The 22828-nt window shown below is 47.9% G+C and overlaps 1 protein-coding gene across 1 annotated transcript in view; it reads right to left on the bottom strand.

Annotated features, from left to right (window-relative positions):
* Positions 1–769: 769 nt before the first annotated feature.
* Positions 770–22828, bottom strand: part of CHAF1A (chromatin assembly factor 1 subunit A) — a 67554-nt gene continuing 45495 nt past the window's right edge. The window contains exons 4-15 of the mRNA XM_007951100.1: positions 16673–16729; positions 14084–14313; positions 13464–13524; positions 13088–13156; positions 10085–10311; positions 8999–9167; positions 8752–8832; positions 8235–8327; positions 6979–7237; positions 4768–5258; positions 1192–1288; positions 770–870 (exon numbers count right to left, since the gene is read on the bottom strand). Coding sequence (XP_007949291.1) covers positions 770–870; positions 1192–1288; positions 4768–5258; positions 6979–7237; positions 8235–8327; positions 8752–8832; positions 8999–9167; positions 10085–10311; positions 13088–13156; positions 13464–13524; positions 14084–14313; positions 16673–16729 — 1935 coding nt within the window. The remainder of the gene's footprint in view (positions 871–1191; positions 1289–4767; positions 5259–6978; positions 7238–8234; positions 8328–8751; positions 8833–8998; positions 9168–10084; positions 10312–13087; positions 13157–13463; positions 13525–14083; positions 14314–16672; positions 16730–22828) is intronic.

The following is a 22828-nucleotide window of genomic DNA, read 5'->3' as shown; positions in this document are numbered from 1 at the left end:
GGTAGGGTGGAGGGTCGATGAAAGAGGGGGAGGCTTTCAACGAGATGGATTGACACAGTGGCTGCGATGATGGGCTCAAGTATAGCAGGGATTATGGGGCTGGTGCGGGATCGGGCAGTGTTTCGTTCTGCTGTGCATGGGGTCGCTATGAGTCAGAAACAACTCGACGGCACTTAACAACAAACAACAACCATCCTCACTTTTCAGGAGCATTCAAGCTGTACTTGTAAGATTTGTTCTCTCTTCTAACAGAGCATGGTATGTTCAGTATCACCAACATAACTCAAATTTATCAATTCTCCTTCAGTCTTCTGAAGAGGTAGGTAATCCCATCCCAGAGGCCTGGGACAGAGGTGACAGCACACCCCTCAGACACGACACTTTTTAAAGAACAGAAAGACCAGGTCAGGGCTAGAAAATAAGTTTATACACGTCCCCCCTTGTGACGCCCAGGCGCCCACCTGTGGGTTCTAATTCATTTACAAGCATCTGACCTCAGCCCCTGGCATGGGGCCGCAGGTGCCCAGGAGCAGAGCCACACTGCAGTAATGCTTTATTAAAGGGGGCAGGTTAATAGGCAGCTTTTGGAGAAATTTTTACAAATATCAAAAAGAACTAGTCAAGCATCCTATATAAACTTTCCAGCCCTCCAGGGAGGTCTGCCAAGCGGACAAAGTGCTCTTTCCATGGGGTTGGCGGTACTTTCAAGTATCCGATGCACATCTGAGGACTCCCTCACCATTCACCAGACTCAGTAGGCCATGGGTGCTCATGACAGGAGGAGCCTGCTCACAGGCAGGGGGCCCTCACAGGTGTCCACACCCACTGACCCCACAGCTCCCGACGGGGTGCCACACCGGGCCTGGGGCTCTGGAAGACAAGAGAGAGCATCTTACCTTGTGGTACCCTTTATACCCCATAATACGGGGGAACACCATGCTCCTAAAGCAACTCAAGCCTTTGGGGCAGGGAAGATACAACAGTAGGGCAGAGGGTGGGGCACAGCTTCAGTCCAACCCCAGCCCCTCCAAGCCAGCTCCCTCCTTGGTTCAGAGGAAAGGCCAATCCCCACTCCCTCCTTTGGCCTGGCCCACTCCTGCTGCCCAGCCCCTCATCTGCTGACTGAGGGAGAGCGAACTTGCTGGCTCTTCCCTTTCTGAACATGCCCCTAGATTCAAGACCTCTTCTCACCCTCCACATCTGGGATGTCCACCATGATACAGTCACCATCCTCTTCCTCCTCCTCCTCTGTGTCCGCCTGGAAGCCATCCATGTCCCCGGCTCCAACCTAAGCAGACAAGGGTGCATGACCATCAGCAGGGGCAGGGGCTCCTGGGTGTGTGACCCCAGCCCACTGAATCACCACGCGCCCTGAGAGGTTCCCTACACACTCCGTCCGTTTTGGCAACACGTTCTCCACTTCTGAGAGAAGTGAATCTGATGATTCTCTGGCAGAGGATATCGAGACTTGAGAGGAACAAGATGCAGAGCTGTCCAAGCTGCCACCATCATGTGACACAACTGAGGAGCCTTGGTGCCAGCTGTCCTTTGAAAGGGCAGTGAGCAGACAGTGCCTGGGTTCTCACATGATGTGCAGGCCTGCCTGGGGCTTTGGCAAGCCAGTACTCCGTGTGTGTCCTGACATTGCTCTGCAATGGCACTTGATGACTCTCTTGCTTTATGCTTGGGTCACTTTTGCCAGCAAGAACACCCTTCCAGCCACCATGGATGGAGGTCGGGGGCCGTGTGTATGTGTGTGTAGCCTCTACTGGACAGACAAGATGGACATGGAAAGCAGAATTGATTTGAAAAGGCCCTGCCCCGTGGGCATGCCTGTTCTGTAATACAAGCTGAAAAGCAGTGGAGAGGAAGAGAGACACTTCTTTCCACCAGGGCCATTTGTCAGAACATTTGGAAGCCTGCTTCCGCCAAGTCTCCATTCGGCTCACAAAGGACAGCAGAGGGACCCCACAGTCAGATATGCAAAGTAGTGGTTGCTCTTCTGGTTTGGCCTGTAAGAGCTCATCAGATAGATGGGTTCTGAGAGCCTATAAGCAGTGCAATGCTTGGGTGCTCACCAAAAGGTTGGAGGTTCAAGGTCATCTAGAGGCACCTTGGAAGAAAGTCCTGGTGATTAACTTCCAAAAGATCAGCTATAGAAACCTGATAGAGCACAGTTCTACACTGACACACATGGGCTCACTAGGAGTCAGAATCCACTTGATGACAACTGGTTATGTGTTCCAAGTTCCTTGATTCTGCCTGCGGACCCCCGTCCAAATGGAGATTCTGCTAGACCCACCTGCTCGGGTGATCAGGAACATACAAAAGAGAGAACCATCCCAGCCCCCACCCCACCCTGGAGGGAGAGCTGTCCCTGAGGAAAAGGGCAAGCTTCAACCACGTGATTCCAGAGCAAGTTTCAGTAAGGATGTGTGACCACCATGTCCTGCCTGCATTGACAAGGAACTCAATGTGCTGTGTTCCCATGATCTTGGTCCAGAAGTCAAAAAGCCCCCACCAACCCCTTTAGAGAGAAGAGGCTAGTGTAGGTAAATCCAGATTTTCTTGGGATCCAAAATTTCCCAGAGGAATGACCATCCAAGCTCTCTAGGCACAAACTGGGTCTTCTAATTCTCTTATTCAGAGTATTCAGGACGACTGCCACTATGCCAGGAGCTGTCGGCAGCTGGTACAAGTGGGAGAACCTTACCTGTCACTGCCGCAAATGGTAACAGACAGAAAAGAGGCGGGACACACAGAGAACCCTCAGTGGCTAGGCAGGTGCTCAGTAAACAAAGAATGAGGCTTGTGCAGCACCTGCTCTCCTTCAGTGCCACTCTGATCAGAGCATTTTTGTTGGAAAGGGCAGAAATGTCCTCCTCACTGTAAAAGCAAACTGAGGCCCAAAGAGCTAAAAGCACCCAAATGGTGGTGGGAGGGCCAGAGCCTTATGTAGTCCCTGTTCAGACCCCTTGAACATATGGCTAAAAATTTTCAAAACATTAACAAAGCTCAACCCCACCTAAAGTATGTACACACGTTTACAGTTTAGCAAATCGTTAAGTGCTCAGCTGTGAACTGAAAGGTTGGTGCTTTGAACCCACCAGCAGGTCCATGGGAGGAAAGACCCAGCCATCAGCTCCTGTAAAGACGACAGCCTGGGAAAAGTCTGGGGGGAAGTTCTGTTACAAGGGTCGCTAGGAGGCAGAGTGGACTTGACGGCACCTGACGTAGTTTAACATGGGGTGCAGAAGCATCAGGCAGCAGCCCTGCAATCCCACCCTCCACATTTGCTCTGCCTTTTCTCTGGGTGTCAGCGCGGTACAGCTGGGCCCTGTTCAGTGCACACTCAACAGCTATTCTCTAGGCCCCACCTGCAAACCAGAACTGGAGCTCTGCTTGGGGTATGGAGATCACATTTCCCGACCCTTCTCTAGCTAGGTGAGCTAGAAATCTAGGCTTAGCCAAAGAACCTGGCCAAGGAAGATACAGGTGGAAGTTAATGCTGCCAACAAAGTGGAACGCCCCCAGGGAGGCTCTGCCTCCCTGTCCTGCTGCCTGGACCCACAACCATCATCATTTCACAGCATACAGATGAAAGCCCCACACTAAGTAAGGTAGGAGCTCTGGTAGCATAGTGCCTAAAACACTTGACTGCTAACCGGAAGGCTGGCAGTTCAAACCCACCAGCCACTCCTCAGAAGGAAGGCTGGGCAATCTACTTCCGTAGTGATACTGCCTCAGAAACCCAAGGAGGGGTCACTATGAGTCGGGTCCGACTCGAGGGCACATAACAACAATAACAAGTAAGGTGGCCCCCAACAACAGTAGTGCTAAATTGTCACACCAACCCCCAGACTTGTTACTGGGAAGAAACCCCTGAAGTTTAGACCATGACACTAAGTGTTCTGTTACCTGCAGCCCAACACAATCCCAGCAGATCTGAGTGCTGTCCAGCCATGGCACCTCACAGTGCTGGGAGAAGGGACAGGGATGCCCCACAACACTCCAAAGAGCCAGAGGTTCAGAGCACCCAGCCACACTTCTTGTACTGACCCCCTCTTCCCAGGGTCAGCATGGTCCCCACCAAAGTATAGTGCTAGTACTCTTCCTGTCAGAATCCCAGAGAAGATCTTTAAAAATGTTGATTTTAGGGCCCTACTGCAGGTCTGCTGTTGGGTGACATCGAGGCGATTCTGACCCCGTATGACAGAGGAGAACTGCTCCACAGGGTCTCCTAGGCTGTCATTTTTACAAGAGCCGACCATCACTAGGGCTTTCTCCTTGGTAGGCTCCACTCTCCAATCCTTTGGTTAGCAGCTGAGTGCTTAACTATTGCGCCACTAGTGCTCAGATGTAATAAAAAATCCAAACATTTGTCCCACTCCGTAAGTGACACTCTGAATGTGGTGGTGACAGCCTCAGGGGTTCTAACACTGAACATTGGTACTTCCTCAGGAAGCTGTGACCCTGGCAGGCCCCCCAGCAATGTGCCCTCATGACCACATGCATTCCTGAGCACTTACTCCTCGGACTGTAAGCTATTCACTCGACGGAGACGGACACCCCTATCGGCCTCTCTCATCACACAGGTGTTTGTTTCCAGGACCCAGTGCAGTATCTGACACAACAGGAAATGCTCAATGACTAGGTCCAATGAGTGCAAAGGAAAAACAAAGAAAAACACCACCAACAAAAGCCCCGTGGGGGATCCTCCCCCACTGCCAGGGCACCAGAGCAGGGCCCATGCAGCTCTACACACACCTGCCCGTCGTGCCTGCGCTTCTTCATGAACTGCGTGATGCACATGCTGCCTGCCGACTTCCTCTTCGTGGAGAGCGGCGTGGCTGGGCTGGGCACCACCGTGGGGCAGCCGCCACCGTCCTCCCGGGCGGCTGAAGGCACTGCGGTCACATAGCTCCACTGGCAGGGCACAGGCAGGTGCTCCTGGTCGAAGCTCTTGAGCACCTGCGGATGGACGTACCAGCACATCCTGAAGTCGGGCCGCTTCTCGTACACTGAGTTCTCGGAGATGATCCGCTTGAGCCTGGCCTTGGAGGGGACCGCAGTGTCCTCACCAGCGGTGGGCGTCTGTGGGCGGGAGGAGCCGGGGCTCGGGGGGCTGGCGGAGCTGCGCTCGGGGCTGCTAGCGTCCCTGCCGAGCAGGCCTTGGCGGCAGCACTCCTGAAACTCTCGGATGATCACCTTGCTCCCATTCACGTTGCCATGCAGCAGGGGGAGCAGGTGGGCCAGGACTGGCGGGAAAGGAAGGAGTATGGTAGGTTGGAAACAAGCGATGGCACCAAGGCATGAAGAGTGAGCAGAGTCCCCGAGACTGTGGCCCTAAGTTACTCTTCAAACCTTGAATCAAAACTGTCCCCTGAATTCGCTCTGTGAACTTTCACCCAAATCAATTTAAAAAATAAATACATAAAATAAAAACTATTCCCTGAAGTCACCTTTAAACTAAGGAATAGTTTAGCTCCAACATTAAAGACTGTCACCCCTGAGTATTGAATGTCTTTAAAAAATCATCTACAGATCAGATGGACAAGTTATTCTAAAGCTAGAGGAGAAGGTGGGAGGAAAGGGAGTGTATCATTCAGTCGAACAACTAGAACAGAGCCACGAGGACACGACGTGAAGCATGTAAGCAGCGTCACTGATCAGTAGCCGAGAAACAGTGGGACAGGAGCGGTTTCCAATATTTTCACCAAAAACAAAAGTGAGTGAGCACAGTTCTTCATTCACCTGAGAAGCAGATGGAAGGGCAGATGTGTGACTGAGCAGCGCACACCACCCTGTTCACGAAGGAATTGTGGACGTGTGAGCCTTATGAGGCGAGTCTGGTTCAGGCATGCACGGATGTGTTTCCCTCAGTGAGCTCATTCTGAGTGTGATAGTCAATGTTCTGTCACTGTGGCTGGTGTGATGGCTCCTGGTGGTTTGGCCAAACACTAGACCACTTTCTGTTCTGCAATGCAATGCACTGCAATGGCCCCCCATGGTGTAATCTATGCTGCCCACCTCCGCCCCCAGTTGACAGCAGACTCCCCTCAGGTGTGGTCTGGAGAAACTGGAGATATTTTGGAGAAAAGGTACTCTTACTGCTGCCTGACCTACGGATACGGGACTTGCCACAGCTCTGTGAGCAGATCCTTGAGGTAAGTATCTATCCACATATACACGTACTCCACTGGCAATGTTTATCTAGAGAGCCCTATGACACCGAGTCACTCCTCTGCCTCTGGTTTGTCCTGGGAGATGATCCCCTCATCCCCCCACCTCCTGCTGTGGCTGGCACTGTGTCCTCACTGGGGAAACAGGCCAATCCAACCCCCCACCTTGGGCCACAGGGGTGCACACTGGGCAGTGAGCACTGCTGGCCTGTGTGACTTTGGGAGGGACAGTATGGCCACAGCTGCTGCCCTTTCCTGTGACCACAAACGAGCCTAGTGCTCAGGACCACATGTCAGCCTGGCTTCTTGGACGGGTTAGCATGTAGCCTGACTCCGTCTGGGCATCTTGATCCAAAACAGACCCCAGAGCAGCTGGTAGCCTATCAGCTCATCCTTTCCCTCACACGCTGAGCATAGCAATGTTTCCTAAAACTCTCTACTCTATGTTCACCGCCCCCCCTTCCTCAACTTTCCCTCCATCAGCTGTGGGGAGTGACACCACGAGTGAAAATAACTCTGCTGTCTCATCTACATGACTAAAGTGCTACCCGCTGCCTGTGCATGTAAAGCGTCACCCACTTCCCATGCGTGTAAAAGCATCATCCACTGCCTGTGCGTACAAAGTGTGCTTTTAGCTGGCAACCCCAGACCTCAGCTCAGCAGTCATTTCTTGAAAGACTGTTGGCTTATCAACTCTGTTGGCTAGCAAGCCACCTGCCCTGACTGGTGCGCTCTGGCAGCCCATCTGCCATGCTGAAGAGAAGCCCCTCCCCGCCCCACCTGTGTGTGCACTCACTCTGGTGGTCTCTCTTCTCCCTCTTGGAGGCCTTGGGTGTCTGCTCCTCCTCCGGGGGCACTGTGTCCAGGAGGCACACCGTGAACTGCTGCAGCACCTTGAAGTCAGCAACACTACAGCCATCCCTCTGAGCTGCCCAGACGCAGCCGATCTTCACTGGCTGGAGGACCCGGAACCGCTTCCCCTTGGCTAGAAACTCGTCCCACTCCTTGGCCTTCAGCTTCTGGCGAACTTTGTGGTTCTCGGGGTCAGCACACTCCTTGTGAGTTAAGGAGAGAAGCTTATTTGTACTGCCCACTTCCCTCCACCTGGGTGTCCCATGGCAGCACTGACTCCCAGTCAAGGGGGGGTCGTTCTCAGAGTCAGGACCAGTGCAGAAAATGACACCTTCTTGGCTCCCGATCATGTGTCCAGTATCCCCCTCTGGGCCCTTGGCAGAGACGAAGGGCAAACATCATTTGCAGACTTCCACACTTCCAGGGTCTGAGGCACACACCCTCCTGATTTATTATAACCCCACCCCCTGAACCTCTGGGCATCTTCGGGTTAATATAGGGGCCAAAGAGCTGTCAAATCACCAGCCTCAAACCATACACCATTTAGGCACCACAAAGCCAGGCCTGTGTCCCTGGTAAAATGCAACAAACCATGGAATTCAATGCCACTGAGATAAACTCAACTGATCCTGACGAGACCTCCACTGATCAGTTAGAGAGGCATCCTGAGCATTCGTAGGTCCGACTGTGAAATGTGGACCAGGCCCCAAGCTCGGCCTGGCTCCTGTTGCCAAAGCATCCTTGGGGGGCAGCCTCCTCAGGAGTGCCCAGCTCAATGGGACTGAGGGTTGGGGGGCACATCTAGGGGCCCTTCTGGGGAGATGGAAGGCTGGTACATCTTATTCTGGGTGACAGTTTTACCAATGTGGTCAACTGTCAAGGCCCCTCACGCTGAATGCTTGATCTCTGTGCTCCTTAATGTATGCTAATTATGCTTCCACTAAAAACCTTCAAAGCTCACTGAGGCAGCCCTCTAGGACCTGCCCAGCCCCACCTGCAATGCACAGCAACTGTCTGACCAGAGCCTCGGCTTACACAGCTCCCACACTAGAGCCCTTACAGGGACTGCTTTAGGCCGGGCAGATCTCATCAGCTCCCAGGAGAGCCGAGTTCAGGCTCAACCACTCCCAGTGAAAGCCCCTCCAAGGTTCCAGGGTTATAGCCCATCTCTGAGCTGGTCTCTCCCCTTTACCCCCTCACCTCAGTAACACCTTCATCCTCAGATAGGTACCCGTGGGGCACAAAAAAGCCATCGTCTTCATCTTCATCCTCTCCCACTTCATCATCATCGTCCTTGAGAAAACAATAAGTAAATTACACACAGAAACAGAACACATTCTTCTTCAATATCTGAACCTACACACGTCTCAGGGAGAAGCTCCAGCTACTGCTTTGCAGGGTGTTTCTGTGGACACTAAGATGGTCAGCAGACACCTGCTGACCCAGTCCCTCATTACAGTAGGGTTGGGGGTCAGGAAGAAAACAAGTGTGAGGCAGGCCCATGTAGGCAGAGGGAGGGGTGGGCCCGCTGGGGGACCATGGGGAAGGCTCAAAGCTGCTGTGATGAAGCCAGCCCACCCTCAAAGAAAAGACTGTCCAAGAGGAGCTAAGAGCCCAGACATCGTGTGACAGCTCCAGATTTAAGACAATAGTGCAGGTCAGACAGAACACGTCTGTGGGCAAGTGAGGGCCTGGGCGGGCTCAGGTCTGCTCTCACCCCTTCACTGTGGGAAAGGGACTCCCCTGGCTCCTCCTCTTCCCACTCGTCGTCACTGTCCACCTCGTAGTCGAGGAGCTTCTGAAATGGTAAGCACCAGGGTCTCATTAATGCTCTCGGGGCTGGGGGATAGTAGGAAGGCCAGAACACTTACAGAACCCAGGCGGCCAGTATCAAAAAGACAAAGCTGAAAGAAAACATGGAAGACAGCAGTGCACGTGCCATTGGCACCTGGTAGGACACCTACCCTGTCCTGAGCCCAGGGGTTTCTCGGATGGATGACTGTCGTCTTCTTATTCCACGTGCCCCAGTATGCTGGCCGATGGTTCTCGGAAAACTGTAGGAGCTTCATCCTGCCAAACTGTTTCCTCTCGGGAACACCATCTGCTTCGCCACTCTCCACAATCACCACATCGCTGAGGGACAGGATGCTGCCTTCAGCAACTGGTGTATATGCCACCCACAACGCTCCCAGGGAGCTACCACCTCATGAAGGAGGCTGAGAGAGCCCTTCAAGGACAGGTGACCATCAGCCAGCGCCACTACCTGCCCCTCAGAAGGCTGACGGGCACAAACCAGAGAAGAGGAGGCAGGAAGAAACAACACGAGTGCCAGACTGCTGCCCAAGAGCGCTGCCCAGCACAGCTGTGTGCAGGAGGTGAGAGCCCTTGGCAGCACGAACGTAAGTGCCTGATGACGAACTGAAAGGGTGTGGTTCGAACCCACCCAGAGGTGCCCCAGGAGGCAGGTCTGCAATCTGCTTCCAGGAGTGCACAGCCTTGAAAACCCTGTGCAACGGTTCCACTTTGCACACATGGCATCGCCAGGAGTTAGGATCAACTCAATGGTAACTGGGTTGTTTTTTTGTACAGTAAAAGCAAGACCAGGGAAATGCCCTCTGTAGAGGCTGTCACCGAGACAAGAAGGGCCATTGTCAGAAGATGGGACAGACTTTTTGAGGCCTACCACCGTGCGTATAGGAGCTCTGGTAGCATAGTGGCTAAGGCACTTGACTGCTAACCAGAAGGCTGGCGGTTCGAACCCACCAGCCACTCCTCGGAAGGAAGGTTGGGCATTCCTACTTCTGTAGTGATACTGCCTTGGAAACCCAAGGAGGGGTTGCTATGAGTCGGGGCCAACTTGATGGCAAACAACAATAACAACACCGTGCATATAAGGGGTTTCATAGGTTTATAGGACATCAGAGAGGAGAGTCCTGAGTAGCACCAGAGCAAGGCAGTCACAGACCAAGACCCAGACAGACCTCTTGCTCAGTCTCCCAGTGTCTCTCTGGCCTCACCCACGGGAGCAGGGCAGTCTCCCGGGCACTTGCCTGTTGAAGGCGCCCGTGTTCCGGTTACAAACAACAGTAGGCTCGGATCTGAGGGGCCGCCGACCCCTCAGATCTTGCAGGAAGGAGAAGCTGCCACTCTGCTGCTGGAGGAGCTGGTCTAACTGGTCACAGAGGTCCTGATCGAAGGCCATCCGGCACAGCGGCGCAAGAACCATGTGCTCTTTAATCTCAAACGGGGCAAACTTGCCACAAGAGCCAGCCAGGGTCTGAAATTGAGAAGAGACATGGTGGAACCCCACCCAGCAACAAAGGGGATGAGTTGCTGGTGCCCGCCACCCTGGGGCGATGCGCAAAGGTCACGTGCTAAGTCAAGGGGCCCACGCAGAAGGCTTTGTGGCGGGCAATGACATTTACATGAGATTCCAGAAAAGGCATAACTATAGGGCAGCGATTAGGTCAGCAGCTGCCAAGGGTCAGGGGTGGGAAGAGGCAATTAACGACAAAGGAACACAGGGAGCTGTGTAGGGTCAGGGAAAGCCTAAATTATCGTAGTGGTTACGTGACCATACAGAGGCCCCGGGTGGTGCAGCAATGTGCCTGGCTGCTAACCAAAGGGTTGGAGGCTCGAGTCTACGCAGAGGCACCCCAAAAGAAAAGCCTAGCCATCTACTACTTCCAAAAATAACGTTAACGATTTGGAGTTTTCAACAACAACAAATAATTATTTTTCAAAAAGTATTGCCATTGTATGGAAGGATATTTACTGTTCTTTCCTTTGATGTTTCCCTGAGCATTATTTGGAAAATACTAAATACCTTGAAAATTGTCTTTGCTAGGAGTGATTTAGTGAAAAACACATTTTTTCTTTTCTGCAAATGCTTTGGATAATAAATTTAGTATTCTTTAAGGATAAAGCATTCAGAATATAGCATGTGAAATAAGTTTTGGTGAACAGTTCTAAAACATTTTTAAAAACTCATTTGAGAGTCCACAGTACTCAAAGTCAGACTTAATTAAATTGGATTTATCATTCAGAAAACAAAAATAATTGTAGCATATTGCATTATTCAACATTTTATACTCTACACTATTATTGTTAAACATATCAACTTTAGACTACCATGAAATTCTTGGTGCATGTTATGTGTGTGTACTTTGTTTCTTTCCTTTTCATTCTTTTAATAATCACTTATCATCTATTTTAACCAAGCTATGGAAATAATACACTTGGGACTTTTTCCACTGTAGCTCACAAGATATTAATTTTCATTGCAAAGAGATCCCCCTCACCCCAAGAGAAGCTACTACTGAAACTTTAATGTAACAAGTATGACTAATCATTTTTTTCTCCTTTTGGAAGAGCTATGTTATTTATCTTTCAGAGAGGAAAACTTGCTATTGCATTTCTAAAGAATGACCTTTTTTCTAAATCCAAAGTCTAAGTGTTCTAGGATCTGAACCCACAAGAAATTCCACTCAAACATGAATCTAAGTAGAGAGGCCTTGGTGGTCTTAGTGAGGAGGGGATGATCCTGTCAGCCAGGAACAGAGACCTGGGCCAGCTGGCAATGCAGGAGCAAACCTTTCAGTGGGTACAGCTATATGGCTCCTTAGGGAAATTTGGATTCTATGGCTCACTCCCGTTCCATGTGGTCCCCCTGATCTATCATTGTGAGCAAGGTAATGCTACCTAATCCTCACAGTGTGAAAGATTCAGAGGGCCAAATCTGGTAGTGACACTACTGAACATCAAGGGGACAGAAGCTGAGCCACATCTACCATATGAGACATTTCTATGTCTCTAGGAAATTTAGGTAGAAGAGGGCTTCTACTAAACCCTCGTAAACAACACCTTCTGGCCTCTGAAAACAAGAGAAAGAATGTTCTCACCCAAAGCCACATTTGCATCCCTGTTTTTAAATAAACACACATGGCATTTATTAAATTTAAATGTTATTGAGTAATACATATTGCAAGGAATTTTACTAATGGAAAATGAAACTATTTAAAAATTCTCTTATTTCCTAAATTCATTCTGTGTTTTCATTGAAGCTTTTAGTAGCAAGAAAGTCTCTGGAAAAAGGGGAAAAGAAAAAACAAGAAAAGCACCATATTGTCAAGGAGTTGTATAATATGAATTATTGAAAAAAAATGTGATATTATTTAATGTTTATAAAGTTTTCAAAACAAATAACTACGATTTTAATTTCTAGCAATAAATTTTATATTTGACTGTTAATTCATTAAAAAAAAAAGGTATTGCCATTGGTCTTTTCTAAAATACATTTGAACCCCAGGAAGAGAAGACAAAATAGTTAACCAATACTCCAAAAACCATTCTTTTGTTTCTGGAAAAAAAATTATTTGGCTCCATAATGGATACCAAAAAAGAGAGAGAAAAGCGTATGAAGCACACCGGTGCGATCCACAGGGATCCTGGGGGTGACTCAGCGCCAGGCAGGGCTTTGTCCCGCTGTGTGTGGGGGGCTGCTTTAAGGTGGGGGACATCTTGACAGCAGCCAACCACCACCACACAGACATCATAGGACCGTGTATGCAGAGGGAAGGGTCCCTTCCCTGCGGGAGAGGCAGTGACCTCCGGAGAACAGGAGGAGGAAGGAGGTCCTAAACTCCCCATGCAGATTCTAGCTCAGAAGGTCTAACCTGCCAGGTGACAGATGCTATGCTGAGGAGGAAAATTCTAGGCTAAATTAAATTCTACTCTGCTGTTTTATGGTAACTTTGCTACCCACCTTGAGCATACATCTCCCAAGGGTAAGAACTCAGCCTTCTCTCACACGTACGTATGAAGTTCCTAACACGAAACTGCTCTTGAAGCAACTTCTAGAAACTGGGCAATATTACCAAACACACACCTTTTGCCCTTTCAGAAAATGGTAAAATGACAGAATCCTGAGCTTCCAGACCTTACCAGAAATAGAAGCTCCCTGTGCACCCAGGGGCATTCACTGATGGAAGGGAAGGCCCCCTTTTGTTTTCAAAAAGACTAACAGAACAGAGAAGGGGAAGCTGGTTCCTCACCTTGGGGGCTTGTGGAATCTTTGGCTTCTGGAAGAACCTGGTGATCTCGGCCTTCTCGGCTTTAATGCGCTGCAATTTAAGAGAAGACGATGGGGAGAAGTAAACTAAGAGGGGGGGGGCACGTCTGAGCCTAAGACAGGCGGAGATCCCCAAAGTGACCCCCAGCATTTTTAAGTTGCAGGCTTCAATGTGATGTTAGCTCTCAAGACCAAGGACCAGCGGCTGGTCTCAAAAGTCAAAGAGATGGTTTACTTTTGTGGGCAAAGCACCAGGCTGTTGACATTCATGCATCTACCCCAAGGCCTCAGGGCCAGGCCAGCAGAAGAGCCCCAGGGCCTCGGCAGGGAGGTCAGATATCAGACACAAGACATGTTACCTTTTCTTCTTCTTTTAACCGTTTCTCCTCCTCTTTTTTCCTTTTCTCCTCAAGTTTAGCCCTGTGAGATACAGAATTCAATGTTACCTAACCAGTACCCAAGGAACTCATGGCACAGTAGTTCAGCATTCCTCTGCCAACTAAAAGGTTGGTGGTTTGTAACCAACAGCCACTCCGTGGGAGAAAGACCTGGCGATCTACTCCCATAAAGATGACAGCCTGGGACAGCCTATCAAGCAGTTCGACTTGGTCACACAGGGTCTCTTGCGAGTTGGAATCAACTCAATTGCACCTACAATGATAGCACTCAATCTGCAGAGCCAAAACTGTACTCCTGAGTGGAAACCTCCATCACCTACTGTCCAGAAGTCTAGAGCAAGCCCTGAAGAGAGACATGAGGCTCAGCATGAAGAAAGGGAGGAGCAGAGCAGTTGCACAAAGCCCCCTTTCACCCTTCACTCAGGCGGCTCAATGTGTGACCCACATGGAGGAAGCAGAAGGGACTCAACAAGTAGGGCCACTGCCTTGACTTGTCAAAGTCCCAGCCACAGCCCTGTCAGAATGGCCAAGCCTGGGAGGCAAGGCAGCGGTGCGGCCCCAGACCACCAGCAGACACTCACTCGAGTGCCTCGCGCCTCTCCTTGCGCCTCTCCTCCTTGCGCCTCTGCTTCTCTGCCTTCTCCTTCTCATCTTTTTCCCTTTTCTCCCGTCTTTCCTTCTCTTTCAGCTCTTTCTCTTCTTCTTTCTTCTTTTTGGCCTCTTCCTTGGCTCGTTTGGCCTCCTCTTTCAATTTCTCCTTTTCTTCCTTTTCTGCTTGTAACCTCAGTTGCTTGCCCAAGCGGTCTTTGTCCTATGGCCAAAAGACAAGTCAACAGGTGTGTACCTTGCAGATCTCCTGTGGGGTCGGGTTAGAGTATCAAAGAGGATTGTGCTTAAGTGGAAGGGGAAGGAGCCAGGGGCCACTGACAGGAGGAGACTCATGTCAGAAATGCTGACAGAGAAGTGCTTTTTAATCATTGCAAAGAATTCCTTCTGTTATAAGGAAATTTATGAGAATTAGCCATTTGACACAGCATCTTGAAGGCAATTCGAAGTCTGATTCATTTATAATAACTTATCTTTGAACCTGGGGCAAGTTTATTCATTTATTCTTTAATAAAAAAAAAAAAAGGGGGTGGGTGGAGGGAGGCAGCTCTCTATCTCCGAGTTGTCTATGCAGGCTTCTCTCTCAGGTTTGAACTGCATTTTTCAAGAAGAAAGCTATGGTCAGAATACTCTCAGCCAGAAGAAAAGAGAAACCCTGATGCTGCAGCATGGGCGAACCCTGAAAATGTTATGCACAGAGCAGTCAGTCACACACACAAATATATCCTACCATCCCACTTGTATGAAACAGGCAGATGTACAGAGACCAAAGCTCTTTAGTGGTGACCAGAGACTGGGGGACAGGGAGGGGAGTCAGTGCTGGGGGGCGCTGAGCTTCTGCTAATGCAAAGGGCAGTGATGGCAGCTGCACAGCAGGTGATGTCCTTGAAGTCACAGAACTGGACACAGGACAAGTGTTAAATTGGCAAATGGTTTGCTGCATCTGTTTCTACCCCAATTAAAAAAAAAAAAAAAAAAGGGAACAGGCAGGGAAGGAAAAAAAGGAAGCAAGTTAGGTCAAATAATCAAAAACACATACAGGCTATGCCTCTTCAACCTTTAAAACAAAAACACCCCACCCCACAAATACCAGACTACAGGAATACAGATTACAGTATCTAGGTTTCATTTTGAAATAAAAGACTGAGATGAGGCAAGGGCAGGGAACCTATTGGGCAAGTCATAAAACCATGGGGAAGAAATGAGAAAACATAAAAGGCAAAATATGTATCTATATACACATATACTCTTCTTTAAAGCCATTCATTTCTCTGGATCTGAGAAAAGGTGAAGTTTTAAGTGAAGACAGAAAGAGTGAAGAGCTGTCTCCATTACTACAGCAGGATCATTTCATTACTGTCACAACCAGTTCATTTCTGTTATAGTCTCTAAAGTAGAACACTGCATTTTATCATATCCATTCCTCATTCCAAAGAATCAGTGCAAGGCCCAGAGTGCTGTTACTATATAATCTTCAGTTCACATAAAACAAGCCCATCTGTTTGACCAGAGGGATGGGCACCTTCTCATACACTACCAGGTGATCTGCACAGGTAATGACCCACCAAAGTTGGGCTTCCCGACTGTCAGGGACCTGACTGCTCAGTGTTCCGTTTGCGTGAGTGAGTATGCCCTTGCCTCTGGAGAGGACATTCTAAAACGTTCTGATAAAGCTGCAATCACTTTAGCCAAAGCCATGGAAATGTGTGTAAAAATGCCTGACTATCCACTTCGTGCTGAGTACTCCCTACATTTCCATCTGACATGCAGGTACTGGAACACAGTAACGGTCTGAGTATAACAAGACCATCAGCACGAGGGCAGGATGCTGACAGGAACATCCTTCCCTGTTGCTAGGTAGAAAACAGAGGCTTCTCCAAACCACAGGTAAATCAGATCTATCCTGTCATACTTGAGTTTCTTTCCCACATGTCCAACTGACAAATTTGAGGGAAGTACGAGATAAGTTATAAAAAGGACATTAAAATTTGATATGCAAATATTCAACGCAGCACAGAAGACATGTGGTGGCACATAGCCAACTGTACCCAGAGCCCCTTCCATGAGCCGACAGGGGTGTGGCAAGCACCTCGGCCTTGTGTGAGCTCCATGGTGGTAAGAACGACAACCTCTCATTGCTGTGTGAGAAATGTAGGGAGCCCAGACAACCGAACCCAAGATTCAGCAGGGAACCACTCAAAACTGACCCCAAGTGTAGTGTGACAACACTAGCGAGAGATTGAAGCCAAGCAAGTGGGACCCTGGGAGGGCAACTGTAAGACACAATGGGAAGCCAGACAGGTACAGTCATCTGTACATTACAAGGAATGAGGATCATGAAACCTCACAAAAGGCTCCATGCAAAACTTCAGGATTCAGCAAAGCTAAAAGTGACATAATCCACAAGCAATGGAACCCAATCATTTAAAATGAAGGAAGACTCAGAATGACTGGCAGTATAAGCAGGGAAAAGGTCCAAACCGGGCCCAAGTGCAAATGGCTTTGCTTAATATGATGCAAAAAACACATCAGGCTAACTTTCTATTTCAGGGAAAATGTCTTACTCTTTGCAGTCTTATCTGGTTCTTCTCTGTAGAACTTTTGATGCATTTCTTAGTTATCTGAAATGAAAGACAATGATCATTAAACATAGGTATTTCAATCATGTTAACTGTATCGAACATTCCTCAGAAGAAGGGAAGCAAGGAAGAACTGCCCCACATGATTAAGACCTTTGCAAAACAAGATGGGGGAGCGGCTTCCAGTAACCAGCTTCCACTGACAGGACCAGAATGTTTCAGTGGGGTCACAAAGGCAATGAGTTTGCATACGTGTGGATCCAGGGGAAAGGAGAGATGAGAAGGCAGCTAAAAAACAAGAATCAAGTGGGCCAAGCACAGGCTCGAAAACAGATGCAATGAACAACCTGCCTTATGCCAGGGTGACTACCAAAACCAAAGCAAACTCACTGCCATCCAGTTGATTCCAACTCACAGCCACCCCCCCACTGGGATTCATAGACTATAAATCTTTACAGAAGTGGATTGCCACATCTTCCTTCCACAGGGCGGCTGGTGAGTTCGAACTGCCAACCTTCTGTTTAGCAGCCAAATCCCTTACCCATCACACCACCAGAGCTCTTTAGGGTAACTACAGTAAGTGGCAGTATTCGTAGCAAACTAGGGGGTACCTCCTCTACCTGTCAGTGTGTCTGTCATACTGGGGCGGCTGGCATGCTGCTATGAGGCTTGGACACTCTGCCACCAATATTTCAAATATCATCAGGGTCACCCATGTTGGACAGGTTTCTGTGGCATGCCCAGATTAAGACAGACTAGGAAGAAAGGCCTGGAGACTGACATCTGCAAGTCAGCCAGTAAAAACCCTGTGGATTATAAAGGTCCATTTGCAACGGATCAGGGGGATGGTGCAAGAGTGGGCAGCTTTTCCTTCTTTTTCACAGGGGGTCACTATGAGTTAGAACTAGCTAGACAGCAGCCAACAGCGAGGACAAGGACAACAGAGCACCTGTGCTGTCTGAAGGCGGCAGATCTCTCACAGAAGCACCAGGGGCTGATGCTGGAGAGGCTATTATTTTTCAGGTATTGAAACAATGGACACCATATTAATCAGATAAAGTGTCTACAGGCTGCTTTCCAGGCAAGCAGCCAGCTACTCTCTCTGCTCTGTAGAATGTGCAGCAAAAGCTCAGAAATACAGGTCAATTTCCCAGAGGCGGCTCTCTGGTCCGGAGCCCAAGTTCTATAACATAGTACTGCTTATCACTGTGCTTCACACTGAGCACAAGCCACAGGAATTACCAAGTTAGACCAAGACCCATGGTCCAACTCCCTCGCCATTCTGGCTGAATGAGCCCACTGAGGAACATGAACGGGGCATGGGACACTGGCTTCAGCTGTCTCCAGAGTGGGGAGTCCTGAAAGCCACCCTCATCAAACTGAAAAGTGTCAGGGAGAGGGGTAGGTTGCAAAGAAGAAATGCTCTAGGTTCATTGTCGACTTGCAGAGGCAGCAAGGAGGCCCTGGCAGGAACAAATAATTACATTCAACTACTATCCCAAAGGTGGGCAGTTCAAACCCACAGGGGCTGTCATGTGTGCAGAGGAGAAGCAGAGTTCTATACAGAATAGGTCACCACCTGGAAAACCCTGTGGAGCATAGTTCCACTCTGCACACATGGGGTCACCACAAGTTGGAATCAACTTGACAGCAACGACCAACAGACAGAGGCAGCAAAAAACAAAACTGAAGTTGAAAAACCAAGGGCCCATTTTCCTTAAAATAGTCTGACATATCCATGAAACTATGCAACCCTGGCGCCTTTATGTGGGAACACCTAAGTCCTGATGAAAACCTCCCACAGAATCAAACCTACAGACTAGGGGAAGTGGTCACTACTTATGGAGTACTGAGTTTTTGTTTTGGTGATGGAAAAATCTCATTAAGTGTAAGGTTGTACAGCGAATTAATGTAATCAATAAGTTATATACCCATATAAAGGTGAATTGGCAAAAGTTGTGTGATAGATCTATAACGACAAAAGTATAAAAAGAGTAGCTGCTGAGGCTACTTCTGTACAACCAAACACCTCATAGGATTTGGTTCCTTGGTTTGGAGGTTTAAAGTCAAGGTTTCTTGAGGCATCACAGGTAACTGGCCTGATGTATTTAGTGCTTCTATTCTACCTCCTAGTTAAACTGCATAGTGCCTGGAGTCCCAGATGCTTGCAAGAGGTCATCCAAAACACAACAATGGGTCTCTATTTGCCTGCAGCAACAGAGGAAGAAGAAGAGTCAGGAACTGGAGGAGAACATATAATGTGTGTCTCCACGGACAACTGCCTCTTTTGCCATGAGGCTAGAAGAACTGGATGGTGCCTGGCTACCATTACTGAACTTTTGAGGAAAGATTCTATAGAAAAATCCTGAGCAAAAGGGGGAAAAAGCAGAGCAGGATCTCACATTCTCATGGAATCCAGAATTTCTGGAGCCGCTGAGGCTGGATGAACCCCTGAAACTACTGCTCTGTGATAATCTTTAAGCCTTAAACCAAAATATCCTCTAAAGTTCTCTTAAAACCAAACAGTAGTTTAGCTTAAGTAGTAAAGAATGTCTGCCTTGAATATATGCTCTTTTAAGAACTATGTATATGGGAGCAAATTGACAACATCAATTCAAAAGATTAGATAGGAAACTTAGGAGGCAGTGAGTCTACGTTAATGGGATAGGAACAATTTGGAAAAGAGGGTGAGAACGGTCACACAACTTGATGAACGTCATCAATGTTACTGAATTTACATGGAAACCTGTTGAACTGGTGTATGTTTGCTGTGTATATTCTCAACAACTAAAACAATATAAATTATTAAAACAACAACAATGGTACAGACTAGTGAACTCAAGAAGAGATCTTTCTCACTCAGAACTTGCTATGTTCTTTCTGAGCCAAGCCTCTCCTTTAAGGAATGGTCAAGTTATAGTATGGTGACAAAGCCACATTTTCCAGTGTTGGCGGGAAGCCCAACTGCCCACATGACTATGCTGAGTTTTCAGCCCTGTCTTTACTGAGCATGCTCTAAGTGAAATGCCAGCCCCCAGAGCAGTCCTATCCGAAGTCTAAGAGAAAGGCTAGGCTCTGGAAAACTCCCATTGCTGTTGCTGCCGAGCCTCTGGACCCCACCCATGCACTAAAGCATAGCCTGGTGGAATTTATAAGTTGGTATATCTCTGTGTGGTTGTCCTTTGTGCTCAAAGTTGATAGTATCAAGCATGATCGCCAGACTTCTGTGAGAGGATTTTGGGAAAAAAACGTACTTGTTCACACTTGTTCTTGAATTCTGGCTGCAGTATCTGGTGCCTTTTACAGTCCATCCCCTTTGCTGTGAGTCCAAGGATACTATAGCCAACATGATAAGAGGCATATAACAAACACAATTCCTACTTAATGTAAAACTGGTATCTCTATTATTTTACTAACATTCAGATTAACCATCTTGTCGTGTGCCACCAAGTCAATTTTAATTCACAGTGCCCACATGTGTTAAGAGTAGAAATGCTCCCCCCTAGGTTTTCCTAGGCTGTCATCTTTATGGAAGCAGATCTCCAGGTCTTTCTTCCGCAGAGCCACTGGTGGGTTCGAACTGCCGACCTTCCAGTTAGCAGCCAAGAGTGTCATTGGTGTACCCCCAGGGCTCCTTAGTTGGACCTTATTGCTCTGATATAATTTTTTCTTCTTGAAATTTGGCCCAAGTATTAATAAAACTATAATTCTTAAGTTTATATGCCACACAGCGACATTTTATTTATCTAGAGCTCAGCCAAATGGTGACTTCACAGCCAAAAATATGATCGAGGATCCCAGAGGAAAGCTAAAAATAAAAACCCAACTACCCCCCACCAAAAAAAACCCAACTACCCAATTTGTCAAGAACAATTTGCCTGTGAATTAAAAACTCCTGTAGGTTGTAAGTATAAAGTGCTTAAAACAGGGCTTGGCTTATCTAAGTGCTCAATAAATGTTAGTTATTCCTCTGATTCATTCCCGACATAATTGCAGATAAAGACTAAAGAGTTTATGGCAGATTCAGTGCTTTGACAGATTTTTGCGGGGGGGGAGGGGGGATGGAGAAGGTAGAGGAGATGGACATTCCTAGATTAAGCCTAGGTATGAATAAAGGTATTAATAGGTATGAAATAAGTATTGCATTTGTAATAGTGCTAAGTTTCTCTCAGATGTTTTTATTCGAAGACTAAAGTATATGAGAAGTTAGTATGCTTACAAAAAAACATTTTCCATTAAAACAAAATTCTTGCAGTTTTTCATAAACCCTCTCAGAGCCTACTGACTGATGTCATACATACAACACCAGCTGCCCTTGAGTTGACTCCTATTCATGGTGATCTCACATGAGTCACTAGAAGTGGGATTCATAGAGTTTTCAAGAGTGATTTTTTCAGAAGCAGATCACCATGCCTTTCTTTCGAGGTGCCTTGGGGAGGACTTGAACCTCCAACCTGATAGTTAGCAGTCAAGTGTGTTAAACATATGTGCCACTCAGGGACTCTAATTTTATTTATAAAAATATCTAACTTCTAATCCCACAGCAGATCTGCAGCAGCAAATGAGCTAAAGAAGGGGCTGCTAAGAGAAGGCCCACCAACAGCAGCTATAAGCCCAACAGCAGAGGAGAGAAGGCCAAGGGGAAAAGATAAAGCCAAAATTGGTCCAATCACATTGGAATGAAGGATGGCAGAATGAATGCCTGTGTTTCAAGGAGCCAGCGATGCTGCCTGCCCAACAGCCAAGGAGGTGTGGACAAGGATTCTCATCAGAGTTGTCCTCTGTAAAAGCCAAACATCAGAAACCACAGGAACACCCATTAGTAAGAGAATGACTGCAGTGATGGATTTCTTTCTATATATGGCCTTTCTGGCCCTGGGTTTGTAGTTCTGCAAAGATGATTTGACAGGCCACAATCTTCCAAATGGATTGGACAGTTTACTATGCACATAAGGTATGTAAAACCTTTGCGGGGATTGGCCAGTCTACTATGCAAACAGGGTGCATAAAACCACCCAGTAAGACAGAGTGATTTGTTTATATAAGCAGCCAACCTAATAGGTCTTTTGAGAGAAAGACCAAGCGAGTGAGTGAGCGAAAAAGCTGTAACCCTGAAGACAGTGCAGTACAAGATAGCAGGAAGAGGCAGAGAGACAACAGAGCTGACAAGCCCGAAGGCAGTAGGCCTGAGTAAAGGGCCTGCCTGCTGGCATGGCTGAAGAGGAGCTGAAAGCTGTTTCAACAAACAATCTGTACCCTGGCCTGCTTTGTTCCTATTACTTCCAAATTAATTCTGATCCCGAGTTGTATCCTGTTACTTCTGTAATAAACCCCATAATCTTGAATATAGTCTGTGAGTTGTGTGTGGCCACTGCATCAAATTATCGAACTCAGAAGAGAAGTAGAGTGCACCAAGGTAGGGAGGCTGGTGTCAGAATGGGTAAGCGGGTTGGAAGGTGGAAGTCTGTCTGATCTCCTCCTCAGAGGGATCAGCTTTGGGGTCATGTGGATTCTCCTCAAGAAGTTAGAGGAGTGGTGCAGCTAGGTTACACAACTATATAAACTGCATCCACACTGTAGGGGACAAGGTAGCACTTGAGACAGATCTTCCTATCCCAATAAAAAAAATGTGTAAGACACTCTGAAGTGAAACATACATACCGACCTTATCTGTCTTATGTAAGGAAACAAAATGATACTATGAATCTCTCCCATACACATTACACAAAACATGTGGGATGACGAAAATGGCAACCAAGGGCAAGGTTAGAGGAGGTTGTAACATTTTATTATTTTAAAGTATGCAATTTAATACTTGCATAATTTACATTAACAAGCCCTGGTGGCTCAATAGTCAAGTGCTCAGCTACTAACCAAAAAGCTGGCAACTTGCAGTCACAGATCCTCAATAAAACCTACAAGAAGTTGCATAGTGATGCTGAACACTACACTTTTACTTCCAACTACAATCTGGACATGAAGAGGCAGGGAAATGGCAGAACAAATATAATCTCTAAAGTAAAGGGATTAGAAGAGGGGAGGCGGAGCAAGATGGCGGACTAGGCAGAAGGATTGCACAGACCCTCTTCAACAAAGAAAAGGGAAACCAATTAACACAGACACAGAAGATAATCTTGGACC

This window comes from Orycteropus afer, unplaced genomic scaffold, assembly GCF_000298275.1.
Source record: "Orycteropus afer afer isolate SDZICR_OR568_19922 unplaced genomic scaffold, OryAfe1.0 scaffold00291, whole genome shotgun sequence".
Taxonomy (NCBI): Eukaryota; Metazoa; Chordata; class Mammalia; order Tubulidentata; family Orycteropodidae; genus Orycteropus; species Orycteropus afer.
This window is presented reverse-complemented; position numbering and strand designations above follow the sequence as displayed.